Consider the following 20,303-nt stretch of genomic DNA (forward strand, 5'->3'; position numbering starts at 1 on the left):
ACTGTGCTTTGATCCATACACATGCACTGTAACAAAGTATTTGGAGAGAAAGTTTGTTCGGCTCACTTGAGGGTTGGATATGATGTCAGAGAAATGTTGCCAGGTGAAGGCTCCACCTTGTAGTAGGATGTCACCTCCCTGCTCAGAGCTCTGGCCACTCAATATCAGCAACTTATTCCCAGCAAGGTCAGTGATCAGAGAGCGGATCTAGGTAGAGTAGAGAATAACAGTCACTAAAATTAATGCTTTATAATAATGAATCTTCAATAACTTATCAACATCAAAACCAAAAAGTCAAATGACACAGGACAGGAAAGATGAAAAATCTTTTTGGATTGATCAAACGCGTGTATCCAACACACACTGCGTTAAAATATTTATTTTGATTTGAGTGTTATTGAGTTTGAGAGCTGCTCAATTTGTCCTATAATTAATCTCATCTGGGCATCACTCATCCACCGAGTGATAATAACAGCTGGGAATAATGAACGGCAAAGAACGGAAAGAATTCAAATCATCGTAGATATTGCAACACAATGAGTACAAGATGAAAGCTGCTCATACACCAAATATAAAAATAACAGTCTAAAATTACCCCTAGGAGTGGAATAGTGTCTAGTGTCAATTTCTGTCCTAATGCAATCAGCGTGACTCAATACCCAAAGTAGATTGTCTGGAAAAAGAAAAATGTCCACTACTTTCCACCAGAAAAGGGGACAATGAAACAGTAATCTCTCACACTGTGGGCCTTCAGCTGAAGTTGACAAATCACTAACAGCAGAGACATGGACTGCCCACTGGGGCTAAATGGTGAACAGCAGGTGGTGCTTTATTCTTCATAAGTGAAGCCAAGTTCAACTCAGACTGAACACTTTGGCCTGAAACTCCATATCGTGATTTTAATAAAATATACAAAACATTTGCAAGTGTCCTGTAACAGTCAGAGCATCTGGTCATCATCACCCTGTGGTTTTATTGTCTGAGTGTGACTCACCTCTGAAGCAACAGTCTCCTCTGATGGGTTCACCAACACCACTGTCTCGAGGACATCACTCTGATACTGGAGAATTCGTTGTCCTTCGGGAAACAGAGACAAAAAAAACAAAACCATATAACTACACCAAAGCACATAAGGCAAACGACGACACACATTTGGGCCCACACCCATGTTTACAAGCTAGATGACCTGTTCAGAAATCATGCCACATTTTGATGTGCGGAGGGAATTGTGAGCTGTGAAGAATTTTCGCCAAAGGGAAAGTGACTAAAGCCAAACACTCAGCACTCTCCATGTAAAATAACTCCTGGAATCCTTTAAACCAGCACCTCAGTTATTGCAAACTCACGCTGTACAGGAAAATATTGTTCAATCCTACAGATCTTATTTTAAATTCTAGTGGAAATCCCAAAGTTTAAATATACCAAAATATGCCAGGCTGAATTTTGAGAAATATATATTATATATATCTGTGTAAATATCATAAAACTTTAATGACAAGCTAGACCAAACTGATACAGAACTGGTACAATACTGTGAGATACGCAGGAATAAATGAGATTTTCTTAAAACCACTGAAAGGTAGACGGACATCTGTGAGTCTGTACCTAAGCACAGCGCTGAATTAGCATTAAACACAAAGTGCAGCTGAGGCTGATGGGTATGTGATTTGTTCTGCAGGTATCTAGTCAAAAACCAAAGTACTGGACAAACATTTTCGCCCGATGATGTTGCTGGATGAAAGATTAAGCGATCAGTTTTTTAGTTCATCCTGTTGGGAAAATTAATTCAATATTGGTCGAAATATTTCTGTCTCAATGAAAAACTGTATGTGAAGAAAAGATGTTAAAATATGTTATCAAGATTGGTTTGACCTTTTGATACATCCTCCTGATAAACTGCTTGTAATGCTGCAGCTGTATAGGACAGAACATTTTCCAGTAATGAAAAAATACCTGGCAGAACTCTAAAGCAGGAAGGCTGTAACCTGGGCTGTTACTTGATAAGTTAAATTAGAAGAACTATGTTTCCTTGTATAAAAATACTGTATGACCAGGGTCAGCTACCGATAATGCAATGCCCTCTGCATGCACATATGGCTGTGCATAAGCATCCTCAACCCCGCCCAGCTTCTCTTTTGCTCACTTGCCATCTTATGTCAAGTGAGCATTTAAACCCCCCCCCACCTCCCCCCTCCCCCAATGAGTTTAATCCTGCAAATATGCTCTTTTCAAATAATCACAACAATAGTGGGGGAAAAAAAATCCCTCAACCACAAGCCTCATTGGCTGTTGCTATGGGGACGGCTCTCTAGCTGTTTTTGCTGCTAGCCGAATTACACTGACCCAGTGTTGGGCTGAGGGAGACGCATTGCAGCATTTCTGCGAGAGGGAGGGGAGGCTCATGCTGCATGACAGTATGCACGCAGCATCACACAGTACAAGAGGTGAAGGCGAGTGCCAAAGGACCAGCAGCAGCAGCATTATAAGCATGCAGCCGCTTCATCAGGGGATGCTATATTTAGCTTGGAAGATGTTGGCTCTTCCTTCACCTCAGAAATGCGAAGGAGCTGTCACAGGGTCGTTATCTCTCCTTTCCCTGCCAAAGCGTAGAGGCAAGGGCAAGGAGGGGTGAGGAATAAATTAAGTGCTTTGAGAGAAGATGACATGCCTTACTATCTAGGGGTTACATGTTAGGTCAGAAAACCTTACATTCATAAACAAGGCTCAGATACACAAGACACTGGCAACGATGTCACTTCACAATATAACAGTTTTGTCAGCATCTGAAGGAACGTACCAGCCGACGAGTCAGAACCATGAGCCACTCCGTGCAAACTAACAAGCCAACATTAGAGCAGTAGCATGTGTAATGAGTAAAAACACTGTGGCCCAGTTTGTGTATGCTGCTCTTTCACTGTCACATTCTCCTCTGAAGAAGGATAAAATCTGAATTTACTCAGCTGCTCATCCAACAAGTAGAGTGGAACCGATGGATGCGCTTCTTTTCAACCCAGGAGACTGTTTGAATGTAAAAATAACAACACCAGAACAGAGGTGTTTACTCTGTGCAGCATCAACACTGTATTTTGAATGAATTAGTTTAATGCTGAGAGAGAAAAAACCAAACAAGGCCAGTATTGGCACTCCGTTTCTCTTACGTCCTTTTCAGTATGTTAAATAGCATTGGAAGCTCATTAATTAATTGATATATGAATTCTTGGAAGATATTTTCTCATGTTTTATTGTATGTGGGTGAAAATGACCAGTGGATGGTGCATTTCTGCTGCCAACTCCATCAACACATAACTGGTGAATTTCATGTTTTTCCTCCAATCAACAGAGAGTTCATAAAACCTAACGTGCCAGCTGATTGGCTCTCAGTAACTGTAAACAATTTGAACACAGTTTTCAGGGGTGTGCCCCAATTAATTGATCAATACACACAGCGTTTTTAACTGATGTTTTGTTGACAGCTATACAACTACATAGTTCTTACAATTTAAAGCAATGGATCAGGACCCTTCAATAGGTTTTAAAGCCCTAAACATTAATTCAAACAAGGTTTCAATTGGTATGTTGTTTTATATGGTACATTTGATTTTCTTGACATTGTAAAATTGTGAGTGGTACTTTGAGGAAAGAAAACTAATGGATGATGAAAAGTCACATTTGGTGTCGAATTAAAGGCACCAGCCTCTTTTCAAACAATGTAAACCTGTGACATACTCATTTCAGGGACAGCTGACTGACCACACAGATGTGCCTGACATTAACAGCAAGGTGTCATCATCTACTGCTTCGCCATGACATTAATCTGAGAACGGCCCTGACACCAGAGGAGTATCTGAGAGACGAAGTGGACCGTGCTAGAAAGAAGATATGACCTTGACATCGTTCCACAAGGATGGAGAACAGGTATGAGCTTGGTTACCTCCCCAGAGTAAGGACAGGGATTACCTGAGTACCTTAGCGTACTGGATTTGTTTTCTCTACATAACCTATTTTTAAAATATGCTAAACCTGTCAATGTGGCCGTGTTTGATGATTTATTAACACGAAAAAGATTTCTGATTTCATGATTAAAGCTGTAACTGATGTTTAGTTTATTAGTTTCTTGACTAAACGATTAATCGTTTGGACTACAAAAAGACAGAAATCTGCCCATTTCAACTTTCAAATTCCCTGTAAAGTCTCCATCTTGCTTGTTGAGTCTGACCATCATTTCAACACCCAAAGTTACACAGCAAATCATCACAAATGAGAAGCTGGAGCTGGGTAAAGTTTGGATTTTTCACTTAGGCAAAGTCAAGAATAAACTGAGTGTCATGTATTAGTTGATATACACACACACACACACAGACTCTATCACACACAGATAACTGTGTATTTTGTTTTGTTTCACTGAGCTTTACAAATTAAGGTCGTGCAGAAAAAGAATTCTCCATCTACCCTTGAAAATCTCAGTGAGATTTTCACTGAGACTCTTGATAGTGAGTGGGCGTTCACAGCATTAAGGAATAAATCGAAAGCAGAGCGAGCCTACACACTCGTGTTCCTGGTGTATGATGGGAAGTGGTTTGCAGCCACCACTGTCCAAGCCTCCCACTCGCTGCCGAGCAGAGGCCGCAGCTTCACGCGCTCAAAACGCCACCCGAGGCCAAGAGAGAAGTCCGCTGTGTGTTTGGGTTCATTTGTGAAAGGAGACCATGTCCCATATGTGTCACTCTGTGTGACTCCACATGGCGTGGTTCTCCTACTTGCCTCACCACAGTGGTTAAAAATAAAACTGCAGGAAAATGTTGCCTGTGGTGGTGCACTAGTTTCACAGTGAAGAAAACACAAAGAAGAAGCAGCGGACAGAAACGGCCACATATGGAAATATAACTGTTCAATAACTGACGGATGCTGTAAAGAAGTCCAGTTGAATAACTGGCTCTCACACAACACACCTTGCTGTTTTCAGCTGTGTATCCAGCGGGGGTTCAGATGGATTTCAAAAGCCAACGTGTTGTGTACATTTTCAAAGTGAACAACAGCAAATTGAACCGCGCTATCAAAGACATTTACGGCCACAACGACAGACTAATTAGCTGCTGCTTATCAGGTCGCTGCTTGTTCAGTTTCCCGCTGGCAGGAGCTTTTGTTTATGACCTGTAACCTCATTTATTTTGACTGGCAGCGTCCTTGTTATGACTGGTCAGAGTTATTGAGATGGTTCTTAATGACAGCAGGGATCGCAGAATGTGAATATAATGGGCGGCACTGTTTGCCCATGCTGTAATTGTTACCACATAAAGTGTGGTAATAATTAACACTCATATAAAACCCTCTCAAATGTGGAAGGACATTGGTGTTCAGATATATTGTGATGCAGCTAGTTACTATTTTGTGCCAAGTATGGTAATTTGTTGGTTTGAAAAGTGACTTTATCTAACAATCATAACAGAGATGATTGATATTGATTAGTAAATGAGTAAATCACTCATCTGCCCCTGAGTAACTCCTCACCCATCAGACCAAACACAACACCACATAAACGAGCGCAGCGCACAGAGGTAATACTGCAGGAAAATTAAACATTAAAGTGAATCACGACTCCAAGAAGAGAGTTGTCAGAAAGCACTCCAGTGTACATTTCCTTGGAGAGGTGTAACTGACACGCAGGTGATTTGTACCTGCTGCTTTCACTCTAATACTGATGCAGTTTTCAGGTGAGCCTTGAGGGAAATAATCAAAGGGCTGAATTAGAGCCTGTGGTGCAGCAGCAGTGTTCACCGCAGTAAAAGCTGCCTGACTGTGTCACACAAGGGTCCCACTTTATAGTGCTACAAACTTCTATTGAAACAGTAGAATTTCTATAGATATAACTGAAGATATTTGATAAAGAAATAGTTATTTATGTAAAGTGAAGTCCGAAAGTGAATAGGAAAGTTTACCCAGACCCCAATGTTTTTTATTTGAATCTGAATTAATCCCACGCTGTTTTACCCCAGAAAGTCATCATCATAATTGAACGTGGTCCTGATTGGCTGTCCTCAAACCATTGACAAGTTTAAGTTCATGTAGCATTTGTACTGGAAAACCACAAAGTTGCAAGATATGTCTCCAAGATATTTCCAGTATTGTGATCGTTCTTAGAGACGTGGGCAGAGTTTCATCCAATGTTCTGGAAGGAAAAGTTTTATATAGACGAACGTTGGGTGACATTTCCAACACTCTCCTGGCTGAATCATCAGCACAAACCATCAAACTTTTGCTTTGAAAATCTGTAAGTTAATTAGGAAACAAATAAGTGATTGTGTTTAAGGAAACAGCTGCTCTTTATACCCCAGAGAACAAAAGAGGTTGTTTTCAGTGTCTCATTAAACAACTCATGCGAGTGTAGTTTAGTGATCTGCAGCTCCCATCTATTTAAAGTCTGGTTAAGTTTATGCATGAGAGACCACTTAGTTACACTTGTTAATGAAATCACATCCTGTGTTTAGACTGTTAATCATCTGCATTTTCACCGTCCAGAGGAACATCACCTGTCAGTGTAATATTCTACATGACCATCACGCGTCCCATCATGCACTGCTTCGCTTTAGAAAGACATTTTCTGTATCTAACTTCATGTTTGATCATTCCCTCTTTATTTCTGTAGCGGTGCAGTGCTGTTCTGCCCTGATGACAAACCATCTGTAGCTCTAATAGGACTACTGACTAAATTTGTCATGTTTTTCAGATTTTCAACAGCGGGACTTTAGAGGAACGGGAGAACAGGTTTCCCCATGTCGCAATTTGGTTGCACCACCTATAAACGGTAACGATCAAATCTCGCAAATGTGCAGCTACTCTTTGAAGCTTCACAGGAAAACTTAAGAGAGGTTTAAGATAAGAAAACGTGTTCTGACATGAAGCTCGTTGACTGTTAGGAGAAGACGGGACGTGAACTTTGGTCTTGAAGTCAGATGCTTTGTACGTTTTGTTTGTCATTTCAATAACCAGTGGTGTCATTTCTCCGTGGAGGGAAACTGGTCCACTGTGATTTACAGAGAGCACATCCCATCACTGAGTTTAAACTTTTATTGGGGGCTTTGGATAACTTCAACGATAACGATCAGTTCTACGATTTTAATTAATGAATTCACCTTTGGATTCTGGATCAATTTTGGATCAATTTTGCAACTATGTTGTGGTGTTTTGTTTTTTAGGTTTGGTCATTAAGGTTCAAGGTTGTTGTTATTTTTGTGCTATGATAAGAATAAATGATAAAAAATAGATTTATCAAGATTGGAAGTTTGACCATGATTGATAAATAATGGTCTTGAATGACTTCTATAGCTAAATTATCTAGACAACAACTACTGTGCTATTTTGACAAGTGTCATTAAAAGTAACGTTACACAATCTTTCCCACTACTTTACCCAATTTAACAACTTTTAATTGATGTATCTTTTTTTGGACGATGTCACACTTGGTCACATCAGTCAGGGTGAGAGTGTAACATGGAAAGCTCCAGTGTGAACAGACACAGATCAGAGTGTAATTACAGCTCGCAGCATGTGAGCACCAACCGAGCTGGTCTCTGTGAAAGCTACCTCCACTCCACATATGATCTTATAACAGCAAACATCCACACCAGCCTGGACGGCAGAATTTCACCAAACGTCATGAACACTTCATCCGTATGTCAGACCGTGAAGTTATAAGATGAGAATATTTCACTTCTACTTGTCAAATTCTGAAACAAAACTTGTTAGAAGCAACAGAAACCAGATACACTAAACGGTCTCAGCAGCAGAATCCAGTTTAAAATATTCCTCCATGTTACCTCAGCAGCTGAGTGTAGAGCGCACCATGTGTTGTTCTGTATATAGTTTCATTCTTAAAAAAGGCTAAGTAACATCCCAAGACAGCTGGACGCTGCAGTTTTTACATTACTCACACAGGAGGAAATTGTGCTTTCGTTGGGGACTATTTTCAGCGGTGGATTAATACACGTTTGGTGCTGCAGTGAGTGTTTGGTAACGGGGTGCGTGGAGCCGAGTCAAAATAAACAACAGTGTGTGTGTGTTCATGGTGATGAAGGAGCATGGTACCCAGTGCAACAGTGAGGCTCACTGATGTGTTTTTTATTGTTTTTGGAAAACAATGGAGCTCTATGGCTCAGAGGCTTTGGACACATCAAATCAATCCACTGTCGGTGTTTTTGTTGGAGATTTGATTGATGAGTTGTTTAATGTGATTTCATGATAAAACTTTGTTGCATCAACAGCATCAATAATCTAAATTGTTGCTGACTTGTCAAAGGAAAAGTCCTTTATTGGCTGCAAATAGTTGGCAGCAACTGCTGATTAACTTCATTACTGATAAATCAATTTGATATTATTTGATTGATCGCCTACAAACTGTTTTCAGTTATTCAGCATTTTTTCTTGATTAATGGCTTTAACTCTTAATAGATAATCAAAATATTTGTTGTTCCCTGTTGAAACAAAATGTTGTAGTTTTTCCTCTGATTAGAATTGCTCCATAGTGTGCCCACTGTTCCCCAGCTTGTCTTATCTGCTAGTTCATGATTTCTTTCACTTCCCAGAATGCCTTTCTTCAACACCTAGAGGACCACTGCTGTTGGTTCCTTGGATGTATTAAGAGAGCTGGATACGTCGCCACCGCTCAGCCCTGCGGCTAAGGTGTCCTAGTGGTCACTCGTGGTATTGCAATGAAAAGAAATCCTTCGAGCTCCATGATAAAACGTCTGTGAAACTGTCAACAGGACATCTGCGACTGCAAACAGGGTCAGTTATTACTCTTTCTTTTATGAATTTTTAACCCATGAAAATTAGAAAAGATTTTTGGCTTATGTGCCAGGTGAGAGACCTTCATTCATCACACACCCATGGTAATGTTTAGGAAAACAAAGCAGTCTTCTGGCTGCACCGCATTCTGGTTTTCTGACACCACACAACGGCTGAATACATTATGAGCTTATTTTTGATGGATTTGTTTGTGTACGATTGATGGACGTCGAGGCAAAACTACAGCTGTAGAAAAGCGTCTTTGCTCCTTGATTTTGAAACAAAACCAGCAAGTGCAGAAATGGAGAACGCACCACCAGTATATCTGTTCTTTAAAGGTGCCGAGTTGAGTCTCGTGCTTTAAGAATCATCAGGCCTGATTTCAAGTCAGTCTGAAGCCACACCTCTACCGAACCAGCAAACGACTATCCCTGTTGCTGGGCATCCACTCAATCCACCCTCCTCTCTGCCTGATCCTGCTGAACTCAGCACTCTGCCTCACCCACCCTGAGGCATTATGGGAGTTCACAGAGCGCACTACAAGGTGGTGTGGGGGGTGGTGGTGCTAATTAGTGGGAACAGGCTTCAAGGATGGGTTTGTTTACAGGAGGATCTAATAAAGCAAAGAATAAAATCTTCTCTCATTCAGCCGGTTGTAGACATTATGAACCGAGGTGCCTCGTACAGTGAAAATATTATGACAGAAGACCTGAGCTGCTCTGCTCCATCCTCCCGCCCGGTCTGCACAGTGAAAGGCTTCAGTGCGTGTGAAAGATGAAACCTGCTCAAGGACGTTTCAAAGGCAGCTTCCACAGGACAGTAAAAATAAATCACCAGTCACTCAACGGGCTGATCTCGTCACAACGCAGGTAGAGCCGCAACTGACGATTATTTTCATTATTCCAATCAGCAGATTAACTATTTAGTTGATGTCAGAAAAATCATGAACATACGTGCATCACACTTTGTCATGACGTCTTTAGAAGGCTTGTTTGGTCCATTGATTAATCAATTAGTCAGATGACAGAAAATGACATGTTTTTGTAATCAATTAATTGTTAATTTTGCCTTAAAAATGATTTAAACACTTGAGTGATTATTAAGATCGTCAGTTGTTTCACCTCGGACTTCTGGAATATCGTGATGGACATTTTCACTGTTTTCTGACAGTTCATGGACCAAATGATCAATCTGGGGAAGAATTGATCCATAGCCCTACATCCGAAACCAAAAGGTGCATTTTTTTAATACTATAAAACACATTTGAGAATAAAATTCGAAATACTAAAATGTGTTTTTGTTTTGTTTTCTAATGTTACAGTATTAATAGAAAACTATTAATTAACACAGTGGTTCTGAACCTGGTGGACGGTGAAGGTATTACAAATTTCATTGTTTTTTTTCCTCCTCCTCCTATTAAGGCCCATCACTGTGATGAGCCGGTGATAGGAACTTTTGCTATCAGTCTGATTGCGCACTAAGAGATTACAATCATCGCAATAACTGGAGAATCAAAATGGATAGCTGGTTAGAAACAGGAAGAGTCAAGAGACAGATGGTGAATCATCAAACATAAAAGGAAAATTGAGCTTCGTACATGTTCCCCCTGCGTTCAGCTCATTCCTGAATGTTCAATCGTTATCATTAAAATAAAAAGTGCTCTATGAGCGTATTATTTGGCGTCCGTATTGATACCAACATTGTTGAGATTTTCAAGTGGGTCATAAATTGGAAAAAGGTCGGGAACCACTGGATTAACAAAATAGTTGCAAATTAATTTTCTGTCAGTTAACTAGATTAATTAACCAACTGCACCAGCGTTAAACAAATGTTGCCGTTAACCAGTTAGCTCTGCAAAACATTACATTTCTACTATGTAAATAAAAAACATAACTCCCAGACCTACTGCCCCTCGCCCACATGTTTCTGGATTAAAACAGCTGTCAGTGTGTCTGTGTCTATTTTCAGACATTTTTGTGTGGCTGGTTGCATAAGTTTGGGGTTATACAGAGAGTGAAGTCTAATCCACATCCCTACACAGTTTTCACACGAACAAATGAGCTGCTGCAGCCTGACCGGACCAGAGACTCGGCTTCGCAGTCGGTGAGCCTCAGCTGTTGCCTTCAGGTCAGAAGATGTGCTGCTTTTTTTTCCCACCTTCAAAATCAGGTCACCCAAATTTACTCAACTGAATTGAGAGAATCTAATGCTCAGACAAATGAGCATAAACTGTGGGTTAAAACGTAAACATGAGTCAGAGAGTCTGTTCACTCTGTGGTGGATAAGAGGGAGGATGAAGGCCTACACTGCTCTGACTGTAAACGGCATCATCATCCATCATAATAAGAGAATCAAGCAATTCCAGAAAAGACACTGAGGTCATATCTTAGTTTTGTTTGGGGGAATTTGGTTGGATTTAACAGCCTGATGAGGAGTTTATATGCTGCAAATGCACATATATTACACAGGGCATATTTTTATGGCTGATTCTGATACGTTTTAGAGTCTCTATTTGACTGTTTTGAAGCCAAACAAAAAAAGAAATAACGATAAAATACATTTGTAGATTTTTATTTCTCCACCAGAATGGTGAAAATGGGAGGAAACATTAAGAGGAAATATATATTTTAACATTTTGATGGAAAAACAATTACATTTTAGAGCCTTTTTCAGTGGTTGTCCTGTGAGGAATCTGGATTCATAATCTCTGTATTTGTAAAAATAAATCCCAGCTGTGGCTCTTACACCAGAAAGTACATCATGTGACTGAAATGCACCATATGCATGCATATATGCTGCCACAGAAGCAGTATATTACATAGAAAGAGCTCCTCAGTTTGTAGTAACAGAATGTAAATATCTATACACAGTGAATGGATTATCATGATAACGTGACTCACATGATCTTTGGTCCAAGGCCTCTGAAAACACCGAGACTACAACGCGTCAAATCCTCACAACAAGTAACTGTCGGTATAAATTCCTGTTTTGAGATTCCTCCGCTGACTTCGACCCTCTTCATGCAGTGTGACGCTCCGGATTAACGATGCGGTGTTATGAAGCCCGGTCAGACCCGGTCAGACCACCAGCCCGGTCTCTCTCCACAGATTTCTGCTCCTGATTTTAAGCGTCTGTTTCATCACGGCGGATGGAAATAATAGTTAATAAATAGATTTTTTTTTTAAAAACCTCCGAAGAAGACAGGGCTATCTGCCGCGTCGTCTATAGGATGTGACCGAGAATAAACGGTGAAGTGTCTTACCGTCCGTCAGTGGTGTGGATGGAGCAGAGGGAGGGGCGGGGATGCTGCTGCTGCTGCTGCTGCTGCTGCTGCTGCTGCGGATGAGGATGAGGATGAGGATGATGGCAGGATCGGCCTGGTACAGCTCAACACCTACACTATCTGGTGGCTCATGCTGCATTCAGGAACTCGTCGTACACTCGCGTTTTCGCCGGTTGCAAACTGATCCAGCAGCATTCACGTGAATCGGAAAAGACCTCTCTCTGTTTTCCAATCCAAATTGTTCTCCCTTGTGCAGAAGATCATATTGGCTACCTCGAGTTTCAGTGAAACAATAATGATCTTTTATCCAGGGCTTTAGTCTGGATTTTAGGTCATGAGTCCCCCAGCACCACTCAAAACACCAGCAACATAAAATATCCCAGATTTTGTTTTTGATATTTTAGTCTGTTTATGAAGTGTTCAGGTAGGCTCTTATGTGAAAATGTAATTTTTCAACATGAAGTCTCCTGCACACCACCAGGAATAAAATGCATGGCCTATTTACTATTTTAAAAGAGTTTTTAAAAGAATTAAACTGAAATCATCTTATAAAATATCCACCATACAGCTGCCTGTAAAAGGAAAAACTGCTGAATGCTCAGCAGTGGTATCCTGTAATAATTTGCAGTAAATGTGATAAAACATTCAAATCATTAGCTTTAAAACATGTTTCTTTTTTCAGTCAGGTATTTTTCTCTTTTAGAAACAAGTCATTGACCCACATGTATAAAATACTCTACAATGTTAATCTATTTAAAATCTGTAGCTCAATCCCAAATGCTAGGTTTATGGATGATGTACACATGAAGTTTATCTAGACTCATAAAATTGGATTTTATTACTTAGAATGAAGCAAGTGGATTATTTTCTCTGGGAAGGGACTTTTCAAACAGCTGTGACTCAAACAGCAGCTGCTGGGTGGGACAGAGACAAACTAAAATAGACTCTGAGCTCTGTTAACTCGACCCATGGTAAACCATGAATCATAACATTTGACTAACACAGAGAGAGAAAGAGCGAGCGAGAGAGAGATGGATGTCAGTGTTTCAGTTACCTTTAAATTGTGCATACAGAAGACAGTCTAGACGTTTCATTGTCCCTTTGTCCCTTAAATACCATCTCAACTTTTTTGGATCACACTGAAAATGATTTCCTTTGATACAGAAATAGCTCATGAAGGTGGGAAGAAAAACTTGTGAAAGCTAAAGATGATGAGACATTTACCAACTGCAGTGAGTGAAAGAAAGCTTCACCCTCCAGGTCCCCTTCAGATTATAAGAAGGAAAAGTGTTTTCATCAGGGAACATAATATATTAATATTTAGTACTTATAATTAAAAGGCTTTCAGCTTTAAGAGGCTAAATATTAATATCTCTTTTCAGAATTGTTTACATATGTATGTATAATAACCATAATCAGTATTCATTATTTTTTTGAAATCATTTTCTCAGTTTAGTGTTTGTGATTATATCACATTAAATTACTGGACAAACGTGTGAAAAAGAAAAAGGTTGGACCACATTTTGTAGCAGGATGACAGAAAACACTCGCCTCAGACTGGTTGGCAGTCACAGGTGTGACGAATGTTCTTCACAATTAAAACACAGCTAAAGAACTTTTCTTTTTGTTTCTTTTAGCGGTGGCTATTGTAACAGCATGATATCGAAAATACTGACCTTTCTTTTTTTCTCTCTTTCTAGTCATTTTTGTCTTTGTGGTTGTTTTGTTACATTAAGCCGTAACTACTATTTTGAAAGTTTGACTCGTTCAGTAATTTATCCATGACTCCAGATACATCTATTGAATAACACTATTTAGATAACACCTTATTATTTTAAGAAGTGTAAAAAGTAAGAAAGAGATCTTCATATGTTCATGTAGGTTTACTGATGATGGTGTTTTTTATATAATACAAGACGTGAGTGAAATAATCATCAACACCATGACTGCGTATTTCCACCTTGGAACTGTAGTGAATCGATGACAGTCTCATAAAAGCAGATTCAGACCATCAGGGTTTTTATACGTCACAAACCTAAGGAACCAATCATGTCAAAGTGTGGGGGCGGGGGGGCGGGGCAAAATAAACCTGAAACCTTGTCAGTACAGAGACACACTGTGTCAGCCACTGCCAGTTACAAGCTAACAAGCTAACCAACAATGTAAACAAATAAACGACGCTAACTACGCTAACCGTTCTGGCTCAAACATGTGGCTTAGTCTCTCTGATGTTTCCTCCTCGAACCATCTTGATACTCTCTGCTCTTTCACCTGTCCACCTGGAGCAGGCAGGTGGTGGGCGGGGCTCAAGGCCTGATCCAGATTTGTCAATGAGGAAGTAAGAGTGGAAACGCTTCCAGCCCCACTTTTCCTTTTTTTTTTTTCCTTTTTATGGGGGAAAACCATGTTAAACAAAATATTAATCATAGCAGAGTATTTTTACTCAGTTTAAAACATGTCTGGAGAGGAACTTTAAAGCATCCTGGCCTCCACTTGTTGTTACAGTGGCTTTGTCATTGTATATGCCTCTGCAAAAAGCCTGTTAGTGAAACCAAAGTGCATCATATCCACTCTGTTGTAGCAGCACTGATGCAGCATCATCTCAGATGACCGGCAGTCACCTCTAAATGTCAGACAGCTGTTAGCTGCACAGCCCGGTTGCTCGGCCTGCCGCGCCCTTCTCTCCAGACGCGCTGCTTTTCTCTCCCCTGAATGTCTCAGCTTTTCCAGAACCTCCTCTCCTCCCCCCTCCACCTCCTTACATCACTCTCAATTCTCTCACTCAGGGAAGGAAGTACAGACACACACACACACACACACACACACACACACACACACACAGACTAATTTGTTCCTGAGAAGGTTGTTAAGCATTACGACCATGACTGGCTGCTTTCAGAGAGACTCTATTCTCTTTGTGCAGCGGTTCAGTAACTGTATTCTTACTGAGCCTGAGCTGTAAATACTCTGTGAGCATGTGTGGTATTATAACTCGAGGTAAGACAATATATATGCAAATACTGTGTGTTGCAACCTTTTATGGTAAAGAAGCTCTTTGACAACAGACCCCATCAGTTTCATCAGTCGAGTCTGATTAATGAAACTAAAACTCTAACCTCTCAGCTTTTGCCAAAACCTGCACCAGCAGGAGCTCAGTTTATGGATGGCACTGTCAGTCTGTTGGTCCACCACTGTGGTCCACACTGAAATATATCAACAGTTATGTTCTACAAACATTCATTGTTCCCACATCACACTGTACACCTGATGACTCTGGTGGTCCAGACTTTTCCTCTAGTGCTTCTGTGTGGTTCACGTGTAAAAAACCTGCAGAAGTAATGGCCTAACATCCCATCAGCTTCAAATGTTAGCATGCTAACATGCTAAACAGAGTGAACATTATTCCTGCTAAAGTTAGCATTGTCATTTTGAGCTTTAATGCATTAGCAGTAGTGTTAGCATTTACAGTAGCTCAAAGCGCCTCTGCAGCCTCGTGGAGCTGGCGGTGTTGTTGTAGGTTTGACCTTTAAAGGCGCCTTGTGGAGTTTTCTGCTAAACACAATAAGTTATGTTCACATTCAGAATGTGTCTCCTTGAGGCCAAACAACGAATGCTTTTCCTTCCTCATAAAATATTTGCAAAGCTAATTGTTTTGAATAATTTCAGTTATGCATCGTTAACATACATGATTCATAGATTGCAGTCTTTTTCTTTCTGCCTTTGTCGGTGCTTTGCTACGTGTCTTTGCACGTCACTGCCACCAGCTGTCAGTCAGCTGAACAGTGCTTCCTGCAAATTCAACACCAGAACTGAGTGGCTTAGTCTCCAGATGACATTTTGGAGTAACATGGCAAAGGTGTAGCTACTTTCTTCACTTTTGTTAAGCAAAAATACAAAACATCCACTAGTTCAAGCTTGATATATGTTGGAATTTGACATTTTTGTCTTATATAATCATGAAACAAACAATGTGGATTTTGGAGAATTGGGCTCTAGGAACTTGAGCCTCTTTCACTTTTTTTTTTTTAACAAACTAATAGATTAATAATCAGAACAAGAACATTGACACAATAATCAGCAAAGAAATGAAAGTTAGTTAGACCCCAAATAAGATGATTATTTATCCTGTCCCCATCGTCTTCTGCGTGCACTGTAAACGGGGGTGGACAAGATCAAAAGAAACACGTCAGTATGATGCAGTTGATTCATCCTACTCTAATTACAACTTCAAAATCACCTCCCTGACCACGACTCTTCTATAAATGCAACACTGTGCCTCTAAAAGACTTTATGATCAGATTTTATGGCAGGGGACTGTATAGATGTTCCTAATTCAGTGTATTCTTCCTCCACTCCCAAGGACATAACAAACATCCCTATAGACTCTTCCTCCACAGTGCGGTTCACATTACAGTAATTTAACTGTCTTTCACATCTTTTATTGCATTCGTGTATACTCACTCTGTCACACACACACACACACACACACACACACACACACACACACACACATACTTCTGTAGTAATGTGAGTGTGTGTTATCAGGTCCAGATGAAAGGCACAGTGGCAGGGGACCCTCCCTCTTGATGTACAGTCCTGACTGCAGAGAAGCTGAGGGACGGATCAATAACGGCTGCTGAATTATTAATCAGCACACGTTCTCCTAAACCACACCCAGGACAAACGCACTTCACCAGGCGTGGACATTTTTAAGGCGTGTCATTAAAATTTTAACTGCTCACCAGCTGACTGGCAATGACACAGACTGCGCGTCGTCCCCGTAGATTATTTTCTGGAGCATATTAATTCATTTCCTGCTTGCTGGTGAGACCTGTGGGTATTGAACAGACTTTCAAAGCACGTCTCTGTGATTTGCTGTATATTCGAGCCCCTCTCGGACAGAGATCAATAAGGAAACAGATTAGTGTCAGCCATGCGTGTGCAGTGTGAGACAGAAACTCATAACAGGCACTTCTGTGTGGTCAGCATTGTTACCAACATCCCCAAGAGAGGGAAAACACTGTACATGGTAAAGAGGAGAGGATGAAAGAAAATGACATTACATGACTTGTAAATGTAGGGAATAATGCTGTAATGCAGTTGTCACACACAGGAACTACATGTGCTGACACAGCAGGATTACTTTACTGCCCACGCAGGAGCCATCCGCCTCCATTACTCTGTGAATACCATTTGCTCTGCCCTCTTTTGCTTTTGTCTCCAAGGCATCATATCTGTTGTGTGTACGTGAGGGGAATGAAGCAGCAGATGATGTTATACCTGTGTCCAGTGTGTGTGTGTGTGTGTGTGTGTGTGTGTGTGTGTGTGTGTGTGTGTGTGTGTGAGAAGGGTCTTTAATAATGCTGCTCAGCTCTCCTGACAGCCTCTTCTGTGTAGCAGCCATCACTCATCTCTGCCTGTCAGGTTCAGCCTGCTGTTGTGTCCGTCACGCGCTGTGAACACCCGCTCAGCCCCGGGGTGTGGGTTGTATGGAGATCAAGTATTGTGTCACACACGTTGTGAACGCTCTACTGTAGTGGGGACATGAATCCTCCTCTCTCTAAATTTCGTGTTCGCTTCAGCGTTCATTAACTAAGTTGAATGTGAAACATGCAACGCATCTCACCAACTATTAGACGGATTGTCATGCAGTTTCGTAGATGTTCATGGTCCCTGGAAGATGAATCCTACTGGCTTTGGTGATAAATATTTTTAATCTGTGTTCAGTGTTAGTTTTGTGTTTAATTTATGACGAAATACGTGCAAAACTAAAAACATTTATAGCCTCAGCTGTTTCACTTGTTTAGTCCTGATAAGTTGATGTTTTGTACAGCCTCACAGAGCTGTAACAGTTAATCTTCTAGTTACTAACAAGCTCTGACTGTAAATTTTCTATTAACATAATGTTTTCAATTTACATATTTGGCAAGTTGCAAACACGTTCATACACGTACATACCGTCATAGTGACTCCAGCATTATCAAACTGTGTCACGGTTCTGTTCAGACTCTCACAGCACTTCAGTTAAATTTAGATAAAGATCCTGGTCTGGTTTAACACAGAAAAAGTCCACAGTGACTTTATTTACATTTAACAAAAACAAACTTTTCAGTTTTTTCCGTTTTTGTTGCCTGAATCACAGTCAGGATGCAAACTCCACTTCTGTTAATAAATGCAGGGATTCATTCAAACACATTGTCTTTAAGCACTAGGGCTTGGAAAGACAATATCACTATTAATAATCCAATATTAGTGTCTGTGATAAAGTGGCCAATGTATCACAACACAACACAATAATATAGCTTTCAGTTCAAGGCAGTAACAGTGTTTGACTGTAACTTAGTTTTGATTATAATTTGTGTGAAGGTATTTTGTACAATCATCACATCAGAACACAACTCCAGTGAAAAACAATAAGCAGTGATATTGGATCAATGCTCAGCCCGATCAATAAGAGTGACCAGAGGGTAGATGCATTGACACGAGGATGAATTAAAAGCTGTAAAAAAAGAAAAAAAGCTGTAAAATGTTCAGAGCGTGTTGATGTTTGTGTGTTCAGACCTGTGTGATAGGATCCACTCAGTTTACTGCCCACTATTGACGGCATCTCCCCAGAGGCCCCAGAGCTTCTTTATTAACTATCAGTCTGCAGTGTGGGTCCACTGAGTCTGTATTAATTGCACCGTGTGGGCGACAGCTGCATTCATTGAGACCATTACTGCCACCTTCCTCCTCCTCCTCCTCCTCCTCCTCCTCCTCTTCCTCTTCCTCCTCTCCTGGGATAAAACATGATCTTTCATGTTGCCGGACTGTCCCTGTGCCTCATCAATCAATCAGGCATCCGTCTGATGTGAGAAGAGGCGATGCTGAGGGCTGAGACGCTAATGAACATAAAGTGATGGATGCACTGATGTCCTGTGTGTCATACTGTATCTGTTTCATCGTGACGTAACAGACTCGATACCGTTTCCCCAGGGAAACTGTGAGCGTCTTTAAGGATCTGACAAGAGGCTGCGAGGGGTTTAAATTCACAGGAAGAGAAAGAGAAAAGCGGTCGGGGCGTTTTGGAGACACTGAGGAAGACGAGGAGTGTTTTGAGTTTTTGCCACTGAGTGTCTCAATGTAATTCAATGTAAATTCAATTCATTTTTTCAATTCAGCTGTGAACAGAGGTCAGCAGGGGGCCAACAGCTGATTCTTGCCCAGGGACCCCTGAGGAGGTTAATGTGGCCATGCCAGTGTGATCTTTTTCTGATACAGTTAATGAGTTCCTACATTTCCCAGAATGCCCTTGATTAGTACCCAGTGACAGGATTTGAAGTACAACGGATGGTTACAGATAAGGAATGAGTAACATCGAATCCTAGAGTTTATTGTTGATGTTTGAAACTCCTCCTCTACAGTTTTATTGGGTGGATGTTTCCTTTAACTGCCTCATCACATTTACCCCAATGCCTCAGTCTGTCTGTCCTGTGCCTGTGTGTGAGGGCAGATCAGTGTGTGTATGCACACACTGGCTGCAGAGAGGCTGAGCGAAGCCTTCAGGATGCCTGTGAGACCCCGAGGGCACTGGCCGTCCTTCAGCACATATGCCACCCATCAGGGAGGTCGTGGCTGCTGGAGCTTTTCCACATCGGCGTCCGCGGGCTCGAGCATGGAGGGAAACGCTGGCACTGAATGGTGTTATTTTCCTACAACACACGTTTTCACTCTAATGTGATGCTGATGCAAAATGTCTCTGTCACTCAAGCTCGAGGACTGATCCCACTTGAAAGCAGCGGGATGGCTCATGCAAGGAAGCTTTTCTGTCTGTTATGATCATTTTCTGCCCCGGACCCAATCTGTCCTATCTCTGCCGACGAGCTCGACGGCTTCTCTAATGTCTATTTATAAGATCTTTGTACAAATTTTGATCGATAATGTGAGCGCCGAAGGAGAATTTGTCAGAAGTCGGTCCGAATATAAGAACATCATCAATCTCAGATCATTTATAAACGCTGATGAACTTCTGATCTTTCACCTGATTTCATTTTCTGCTGTAAGTGGAAGCCAGTTGATCCCGTTTGATCACAGGAGCCTGTCGTCCTGCCTTCTAGGCCTTATAGATTTTCCTTTGTGTTCTCTGTGTATGAGCCTGTCAGCCATGATGACTGTGCACTCCTCCACCAGCTGCGAATTAGCATTCAAGGCACAGACGAGGAGGAGCTTTAGAATTACAGGCAGGCAAGCCAGTCCTGCA

General features: G+C 41.1%; 1 protein-coding gene across 1 annotated transcript in view; it reads right to left on the reverse strand.

The window, feature by feature from the left end:
- The window catches only part of map1aa (microtubule-associated protein 1Aa), a 40,488-nt gene that overhangs the window by 11,267 nt on the left and 8,918 nt on the right, over positions 1-20,303 (reverse strand). The window contains exons 3-4 of the mRNA XM_023408410.2: positions 995-1,077; positions 67-207 (exon numbers count right to left, since the gene is read on the reverse strand). Coding sequence (XP_023264178.2) covers positions 67-207; positions 995-1,077 — 224 coding nt within the window. The remainder of the gene's footprint in view (positions 1-66; positions 208-994; positions 1,078-20,303) is intronic.

This window comes from Seriola lalandi, unplaced genomic scaffold (assembly GCF_002814215.2).
Source record: "Seriola lalandi dorsalis isolate HSWRI2012SDOR001 ecotype SW California unplaced genomic scaffold, Sedor1 jcf7180002054361, whole genome shotgun sequence".
NCBI classification, from domain to species: domain Eukaryota; kingdom Metazoa; phylum Chordata; class Actinopteri; order Carangiformes; family Carangidae; genus Seriola; species Seriola lalandi.